The sequence below is a fragment of the Lolium perenne genome, chromosome 4, assembly GCF_019359855.2.
Source record: "Lolium perenne isolate Kyuss_39 chromosome 4, Kyuss_2.0, whole genome shotgun sequence".
NCBI lineage: Eukaryota > Viridiplantae > Streptophyta > Magnoliopsida > Poales > Poaceae > Lolium > Lolium perenne.
This window is the reverse complement of record NC_067247.2, coordinates 106,300,656-106,310,397: the sequence shown is the minus strand read 5'-3', so window position 1 is coordinate 106,310,397 and position 9,742 is coordinate 106,300,656. Positions and strand designations below refer to the sequence as shown.

The 9,742-nt window shown below is 48.7% G+C and overlaps 1 protein-coding gene across 1 annotated transcript; it reads right to left on the bottom strand.

Annotated features, from left to right (window-relative positions):
• Nucleotides 1-1,255: 1,255 nt before the first annotated feature.
• On the bottom strand, nt 1,256-9,305 carry LOC139839059 (uncharacterized). Its single transcript, XM_071829105.1, has 4 exons — nt 8,696-9,305; nt 3,963-3,967; nt 2,393-2,804; nt 1,256-1,381 (listed from the first exon to the last, which is right to left on the bottom strand). Exons 1-4 carry the CDS (start codon nt 9,146-9,148, stop codon nt 1,256-1,258), a joined length of 996 nt encoding a protein of 331 aa, XP_071685206.1. The 5' UTR covers nt 9,149-9,305.
• Nucleotides 9,306-9,742: the final 437 nt, after the last annotated feature.

The following is a 9,742-nucleotide window of genomic DNA, read 5'->3' as shown; positions in this document are numbered from 1 at the left end:
TGGCTGGACATTCCAGGGGCCGGATATTCCGGTGCTTAAGGTAGCTCCCGAGGGCCTGATATTATTCGTCCGTAGGCTGAGACAAAAAAAATCTCTGGCCAATATCCTCCCCCCATCCCCCCCCCCCCCCATGTGAGAGCTGCACCACTCGGCGTGTCTCAGAAATATTCTGATTTGCCTCACAACTTCTAGCCCTTATGGCCGGGTATTTCGGTGTGCTCTGTACCGGATATATATTCCACACATGCAAAAACAACAACAACTTGAAATTGTGGGCTCTGTCACGCCGATGCAGATGGTTTTGTGTGCATGATTCGAATTTCCCTAGAACCTTCCAGTGTCGAACCCCTACTTGATAGTACGTGAACCTACACGCACAAAAAATAGAAAAACTAGAAAACGCTATGTTCGATCCTTTCACTTTTTAGGGGTCGACACCCGTCTTATGCTTCTATTCAAATAAACCTACACACTTAGCACATGGGTAAAATCACTCAAGTTGTCAACAAACACACAAAGCAACCGGGATAGAGAATTAATGCACTTTCACCATGGTTGGAGAATTGTCGCGCCAAGCGGCTAGTGATTTTTCGATGGAAGAAATCGAGAATGGGTGGCCAAATCGAAGGAGGCGAGTGGCGGCGGCAGAGATAACTTGGGTGCGCGTGGGCTAAAATGTCCCTCGAAACAAGGGTTTCCTCCAAATACAGGGCACCGATAGTTGGGGTGCCGAATTTTCAATCCTCTTAAAAAAGGGGAGGGCCCTGTTGTTTTAACGTATCTGGTTTGGATAGTTTTTTTTTTGTTTTGCCCGAAACCTTAAATTAGCTGTTGTTTTGAAGGTGTCATGGCGTTCTAAGGGATCTGCTAGGATGATCTAATAACTCAATGGCAGCATGTCCCTCAATCCAAAAACAAAAACAAAAATCTCAAATGGCAGTATGCATTTCGTGAATACCAAAAGAGAGACCAAAGATGCATGGCAGGCCGGGCAACGGATAGCAACGACGTAGGACATGAAGTGGTGGCACGTACAGTGTCGTGAGTAAGTGGCACATCCAGAACCCCAGGCAGGGACACGGATGCCCCAGTATGGCATGTTTGCACCACCACTCGGGATAGATGGGGTCGCGCGTACATTCGAGTGTCTCCAGGTCCAGGGACGTGTCGAGGCTCTCTGCCAAGCAAAAGATACGCCGACCCATACAAACAGGGTGGCAACCCAGTGATCGGCCCGTGACACGCGGTCAGTAGGTCACAGAGTCTGCCCAGCCACGGAGTTGATAATGGACACTCTGGGTCTCTGATATGGATATGTAGGTTCTGCAGGCCAGGCCGTTGAAATGTAAGATTGGGGCAGCGATGTTACAGCTTGCCACAGCTGTCGCACGCAGATGTTGCAGGCGTTAGAGCATCTCCAACAGGCCCGCTAAATCGCGGCGCGCTAAACCTCAGATTCCGCGCGCTGTAAACAGGTAGCGCGCGCTGGGCCGTATTTCCCCCCGCCGGACGCGCTACTATGCAGCGCGTGCGCGGGCGGAAAAAATCGTCCTCCGCCGGGCGCGGCAAAATACAGCGCGCGCGGGCGCGGAAAACAGTTTTATAGACTATTTTGCAATCACAAAGATCAAATAATCACACATAATTCATGAAACAAATGATGTACCATAATTTAAATGGACACAAAGTGCAACATACATCACATAGTTCAAGAACGACACACAAAATGACGTAGTTCAACAATGACACACGATATATGGTTCAAATGGACAAAGTGGAACACATATCACAAATGCATATCACACTTCCGCATTTTCCAAATCAACACCTTCTTCTTCTTCCTCGTCATCTTGGGTTGAAGGAGGAATAGTAGCATTCATGGAAGACACGAAGCCTCCCATGGTCCCTCCAAAGACTCCTCCATAGCTTGATCCTCCCATGCCGGCCATGCCTCCATAGCCTCCCATGCCGGCCATGCCTCCCATGCCGGCCATGGGCATGCTTCCCATGCCGGCCATGCCTCCCATTGTGGGCATGGGCATGCTTCCCATGCCGGCCATGCCTCCCATGCCTCCTCCAAACGTCGGCATGCCTCCTCCAAACATGCCGGTAGTGGAAGTGTTCATGTTGGCTACCAACAATCTCTTTTTGGCCAACACTTCATCGCGAAGAAGGTTGATGTACTCCTTTTGCCTCTCATCCATATGAGAAGTATCCATCAAGAAAAGCTTCCTCTCCTCCTCCGCTAGGCGTGCATGCTCCTCGGAGGCTTGCCTCTTCTCCTCCAAAGCCAACTTCTTCTCCTCGTTGGCGGCAATCCTCTCCTCCAAAGCGGCTCTCCTAGCTTCAATAGCATCCATAGCCTCTTTCTCCAAGTTTCGTTGCATCTTACCCTATCATTGTCATTAGTGCCACTTGGATTGAGAACATCGATGTTGGCTTGCACGCCCGCCCATTTTTGGCAATCGGTGTTGATACCGGACCAACGGGACCGAAGTGAGCGCATGGTTCGCTCGTTCCCACTTGTGTTGTGTGTGTTGAAGTACTCCGTCATCCTCATCCAATATGTTTCTCTTGTTTGATCGGTACCGGTTGTTGGATCCATTCCAATTGTCAACCACGTCTTGCAAAGCAACTTGTCCTCCGCTATGGTGTAGTTGGCGGACCGACCGGGAGGGCGAGGTTCAATCAACCCTTCTCCTTCCTCATCTACATCCTCATATTCCTCCTCTCCATCGGCGGCTTCATCATGCATGAACGAGGATCCAACATTCATTGTCTCCATGAATGCCGCATCATCGACTCTACATTGCAATGAAATTCATCACTTCCCTGCTAGGTATGCATCTAAACTACAATTTGGACGAAAAGTAGTGTTTTTTTACCTCTCGGGCATTTCATCATGCACCGTATGTGCGCCCGCGCGGTTGCCGGACTGAGGCGGCGGCTGGTTCGTCGTCGGAGGAGGAGGAGGAGGCGCCTGGTTCGTCGTCGGAGGAGGAGGCTGCGGCCGGCGGGGGACGGGCGCCTTCGCTTTCTTCGGCGGCGCGACGGAGGCGGGACCGATGTGCGGCTGTTTGCTCGACGACGCCTTTCCCCTCCTCGGCGCGGGCCGGGCGGTGCCGGCGCCCTACGCGGCCATCTGCGCGCGGCGGCAGCGCTGCGTGCGGTGCCCCGCGCGGCGGGACGAAGAGCGCGCGCGCAGCAGCCGTTGCGTTGCCGCCGTCGGCGCCGCCGCTAGGGTTTGGCGGTGGTGCGGCGGAAGTGGCGGCGACGGAGGGTGGGACAGAGTAGGGAGCGGTCGGTGGGTTGCCGGAGGGGTCGTCCATCGTCGGGATTTCACCAGCGGCGCGTGGAGACGACGGATTGGGCGCTCGGGCGGCGACGCGGAAGATGAAGTTTCAGCGTGGGGGATTTTTCGCGCTTGGACGAGCTTTGCCGCGCGCTGTAGCCGACGCGCCAGATATGCCGCTCCAGTTTGTGCAAAACGCCGCGCGCCCAAAATTTTTTACAGCGCCGCGCCGTTTACCGCGCCTGCTGGAGCGCCACGTTCCCTCCCGCGCGCGCTATATCGGTCGTTTTTATGCCGCGCGGCCTATATAGCGCGTCTGTTGGAGATGCTCTTAGGCAACCAAGTATGGCGGGCGCGTCATGACGTGTCATAACACCTGTTGGCCGTTCACTACGGGAGAGCCGATGGCCGCCGTCTGTACCGACGGCCAAATATTGGGGCCGTCGGCACAGAGCCTGCGGAGAGCGGCGACAAAGATGATCGCCGACATTAAACTGGCCGTCGGTACAGGCCGGAGGTACCGACGGCCACCGTCGGCACAGAACCAGTTTAATCGTTGGCATAATATTTTTTTTATTTTTTTCTCATTTCAGAACTGTGCCGACGGTTATACGGTCGGCTTAGCTATTTTCTATTTCTCCACCTCTATCTTCGAAAAAGCATAACTAACACATTCTATTTGAGAAAAATAAGTATAATATATCAAATTTTGCAGAAAAATAAGATCTATCATAGAATAATATCAAAATTGGAATATTTTAAATACCTAAACAAACCTTCTTGCAAAATGAGCTATAATGTTCGAGGTTTCATGGCTTTCACACACGCTAAAAATGAAAAAAAGGTCACCCGTGGGTCGAATTAGAAATCCGCGTCCGGGTTCTTTCTTCCCATCCTAGGGCCCATACAAGTGCCAAATATGACCTCGTTTCAGCAAACTATGCCATGTCGAGGCCGTTTTCCATCTCATTTTCCCTAAAATCCATAGAACTCCGGGCGTGATAGCCCTTTTCGTGAAGAGTTTTTTGTATCCCAATTTCGTCAAATGAAATAGTTACTATGATATTTAAAATGACGGCACACGGTTCCGTGGGATTTTTTTGGCTTCGTTCAAATTGCCATCTGGCCAAAACAGGGGCCCCGCGACATGCGGTAACGTCGTACCAGACGTGCGGGTGCACCCATTCGCGAACAAACTAAACGGACAAAAAATAGCAGATATAATGATGCGTCATAGAACTAAATTTCTGGAGCGACGGACAGTTAACCCCTTGTTCAAATCCGGTCAGTTTCCAGTGGATTCGGCGGGACACCGCCGAAAGCCGCACGTGTTCCCAAAAAGCAAACACGTGCACATGACATGTGATAGGTGGTGCGTAGGTGGTCTACTATTACCGCATGGAGGTTTCGCGTCATACTAAAATGCGCCCCATGTAGCCGTTTCACAAAAAATAGTTTCGACACGCTAAAAATAAAAAATGGTCACCCGTGGGTCGGATTAGAAATCCGCGTCCAGGGTCTTGCTTCCCAACCTAGGGCCCACACATACCAAATATGACCTCGTTTCGGCAAATTATGTCATGCCGAGGCCGTTTCCCACCTCATTTTGATAAAGTCGGTTAGATTTAAACTTGAGGTACTTGATCTAATGCTCATGATTTTTGGGTAAAGTAACTTTGTAGGTTTAAAAGATGATATGGATGTCATATTTGTATTACTCTCATTTTCTGATCAACTTAGACATATTATTTGCCAAATTCGCATTTACTGGTATTAATTGTTCCATATTAAATAAAAATATAAAAAATAAAATCATTAATTGTTTTTCCAAATCTATATTATTATTATTTTTATATATTCATTGTTTTTTACTTAAGTAATTGTTTAGAATTCAAAAATATAGAAGCATGGCATCACGGTCAAAGGGTTAATATGATTGATATGGTAGTATTAACAACAAGGTGTCATTTCTTTCATGAAAGCCCATCCAAAGAGAACCATAAAGTTAAGCGTGCCGCGTGAGGATGGGTGACCAACTGGAAAGTTTGACCACAAGTACAATTTGACCTAAGATTAGGTGTACTTAGAGTTAAAAGTGTGATTATGAAAGATTAACAAGTAAAAAAGAGAAGAAGAAGAAAAGTGAAAAAAATTGATTTTTAAAAAAAAATGCTACGCCGATGGTAAAGCCGTCGGCACAGAAAAATTTGAATTATTGTTTCGAATTATTGTTTCGAAAAACATAATTTGAGTTATTGTTTCTAAAATAAATTTAATTTTTTTTGAAATACTATGCCGAGGGTAAAACCTTCGGCACATCAGTCTGTGCCGACGGCCAGTCTGTGCTGACGATGATTGGGCTCTCCCCGACCAGATCTTGCCCGACGAGAAGATGCCGACGGTCACCATCGGCACAGCCTGTGCCTACGGCCTTCCTTGCTGTGTCGACGGCTGGCGGCCGTCGGCAGACTCCCAGTCTACCGTAGTGGTTGTCCTAGTCCTACTCGGCGACCTGGTTCACCTACTAGTGCACCGCCTCCTCTCCTCTGCCTCCACTCTTGCCATCGCCACGCGCTCCTCCGGCTGACGACTGCTGCATGTTGCTTGTCAGTCAGCGGAAACCACTCGCGAGCGGCCAACGTGAGGTCCACGTTGTGTGTAGCCTGCGGCGCATAGCGTGGAGGGGGAGAGGGCGTCGGAGAAGGTAGAGATGAACGAAGACAGCCTGCAAGTGCTTTGAGACGACGAGGCCATGCACACCGGCTCTTAAGCCTGTGGCCGTGGCGGGAAACTTGGCGGAAGGGTGCCTTGAGCCACTGGTTCCCACGGGTGGGAACTTTCCCGTACTTGCTCATGTTTGCCACGTACACGTCCCGTCGAGCCTACCATGCTAGGGCCGTCCAAAGAAGACGAGTCCGCATGGACCAAATCCGTGCAAACCAAATGGACAAGAAGACACCAGCATATTCGTATCTGTCCGCGCGGCCACCCAAACAGACCTACAAAAGATATCAGATTTGGGTAGCCGCATTGGAGATGGCCTAGGCGCAAATTGTTTCTTCCTACATGCCCTACTTCATACGTCGAACAAGCCAGTACTTAGCTGATCTTTTTTGCTTTTTTAGGACTATGGTCTAATCTTTTATTTTCATCACTTGATCATCTAATTAATAATTTAGCTCTGGTGAAAACTGTAACGAAAGCAAGACCGACAGGTGGATCCCGCATGTCAATGCCTCAATAAATGTAAAACAATTTTTATAAGCTTTGAAATATCACAAGATGATAATTATTTGCTCAAATATTATGACTTTTCTGCGGATGCACACTAGGATGTAATGGAAAAAAATGAAGCGTCGGTGGTTTTACTCAAAGAATCATTCTATATAGTCTTTGAAATAAAATACTCGTGACACACCAAAAGGATTATAGACCGAAAAAATCAAGGCTTTTTTTGTCGATTCCTTATAGGATATAATAAACCTAATTTTGAATATTGATGATCCATCAAGAGATTTGAACAAATACACTATTGGACAGAAAAATTATGAGCTTCTTGTTATGTAAACTTTTGTACATGAAACTTTCGTACGAAAAATTTATGTTCAAAAATAGGTACATCAAACCCTATAAAGTATCTACAGAAAAATTATATGTTTTACATAGAATTATTTTCCTACGATTTGTTTAGTGGGTCACAACTATTTTTTTTATATTAGTAAACAAGTTTGAAGTAAGAAAATGATGATATATATAGAATGGAGCCTATTACATTCTATAGTGCATCCAGAAAAAATATTTTAAATAAAAAATTGAACTTTGATGTTTTATAGAAAAAATTAAACATGAAGAGGATCATTGACATGAGGAGCCCGTCTGTCGATTTTTCTTTTAACATGGCTAAATAGTTGATTATATGACCAAGTGGTGAAAACCTTAACAGATTAGTCCACCATATGGTGAAAACTGCAAAATATCTGCTCATGTGGTGGTTTGTGTAATACATGGAGTATTTTGTGTGGAAGCTGCAATTTTGTGTAAACCTGCTGAGTTCCTATTCCAGTATTGTACATTTGAACGAATTCCCTTATATATACACAGATTAGACGCAGCACCACTAGGCACTAGCCGTCACAGATTCCGTAGCCTCATGGCGTATGTTGGGCTATGTACGTAGGAGCAGTGTTCACGAGAGATTGGTTCGTGGCGATCCCAAGTAGGAACCGCTGCGATGCGATGCCACTCGCTCGAATCGCTAGAAAAGGGAAAGAAGATTCGGAGATCGCGGCATGCTGCTAGCTAGGGTGTGTCTATCCACAACAGCTAGCTATAGCAGAGATCCATTTGCGTTCGTCAAACTTGGATGGGTGGGACATCCGGAAAGCAAAGCGGGCAAAGTAATAAAATGAGGATCTTTCGATTCTTTTCACCGATTTTAAATAGATATATGCTGCTACATGTAGTGACACAGAGGGGCCTGCGACAGCGAGTGCAGCAATCGGAAGTGGCGCGACGGTACTTGTGCGCCAGCGTATATATAAAATTGGTTAGTAGGAGACCGATTTTGAAACAAAAAAAATGATGAGGTCGTTGTAAAACAGGAACCCACCAAAAGCTAAAGAATCACTTCATAAATCAGAGCCCAGGAGAGAAATACCGAAGAAAATACTGTACTTGAAAAATGGAAAGAGCAGTGCAACCTAGATATAATCTAGACGGCGCAGAGAAAAAGAAAGATGTCCATGTTTTGAGTTCGTGTTGCTCTCGCTTTTAAGTTGGCACAGATTATTCATCCTCTTTTCAGCGGGCCGGATGTACAGACAAGGATCCAGCCGTCGTTGTTAATGAAACTGAATGAATGCGTGACAGAGTGTATTTCGTACTAAAGGATGTACAGACAAGGATCCAGCCGTCGTACTAAAGGCATCATTTTGGAGCAAATGTTGGTTGGAGAGATAAGGAGGTGATGCATGGCATCTACAGAATCGATACTGGTGGATCTCGGCGGCATAGACCCTACAACATCGACGCTAAATCTAAGCAATGTGGCGCTGCGTGCCTGAACGGCGGATGCGTGATGATGAACATAAACATGACATTTACTCTACTATCTTCTAAAACATTATGGATGCATTTGATTCGGCTACTAATGCTTTTTACCTAAGGCCGCATGTAAGAGCATCCCCACTTGTTGGCGCTCCCCACGCCCAAATCCGGACGAAACAACCGCCGGATTGGACGAAAATAAGTCGTGGGGAGTACCGTCTTTCCAGTCGTCCACCCGGAGTTCGGCGGATAGAGTATAAATTCAAACAAACCGCCGTCCCGCGCTACAAGTACGGCCAGTTGATCAGCAAAAGGAGCAAAAGGATCAGCCATAGATCAGCGATCGGAGGGAAATTACACGGAGACAGGCTCGTCGGCAGTCCCGGCCGGCACGGCGGTGTCCGACGGACCAGTTTCCTCACACGTCGTGGCCGAAGCGGCTGCGGCGGCCGACGATGAAGCAGCGGCAGTGGACGTCGAAGCAGCCGCAGTCGACGAGGTAGATGGTGAGGCAGACGAGGTAGGAGCCGGCGGAGACGACGAAGGACTGGCCGGAGTGGCTCGGAGGATGTCGCTGCGGTGGCCCTGGTACCAATTCCTCGTCTCCTCGTCCATCAGTTCCATGTCGCCGCCGCCCATGAGGAACGCCAAGTCTGTGTTCCTCTTCTTCGCCGCCGCCGTCGTCTTCAGCAGGGCGATCCGGACGCCTTGGTTGGCGAGCATCTCCCGCCACCTGCCGTCGAACTTATCGTTCCTCCCGTCGGCGTGCGTCCTCAAGTCGGCCCAGCACTTGTCGATCGACGCCTGCATCCTGTCGGCGGGATTGCCCGTCTTTTTGAGCTCTTTGAGCTTCTTCTGGCCGAGTTCAGGGCGCCCTTCCGCCGCGCTTGCCGCCGGAGCGTCGGGGTTGTACTGCTCGGTCTTGCTCTTCGAGAGGGTCGTGCGGACTTCCTTCCACTTCTCGCACTTCTCGAGGGGAATTTCGGCGGGAGAGAATGGGGATATGCAAGCAAATTGGAGGGAATGGGGATATGCAAGCAAATTGGAGGGAAAATCGACAGGATTTGGTTTTCCAGTCGCCGACTACGCGGGTCCACACGACGTTTCGCGCCAAAATCTTTCGTCCGGAGTCCCCGAGCGCGCCCCGGGGGGCCGGGGATGGCGTGGGCTCGCCGGATGGATGAAGGGCCAAATCCGGACGAAAACGAGGAACCGGGGGCGCGACTGGGCCGAATTTCGCCGTCCGGATGGAAAAAACGTCGCTCGGGGGCCTCGTCGGGGGCACAAGTGGAGATGCTCTAAGTGTTGTACTATCTTACTCTTTCATTAAATAAATAGGGTGTCACATAAACAAAGTATTTAGGATATCGCGCTAAGACTAGCCACAATGGGAGTATCATAAGA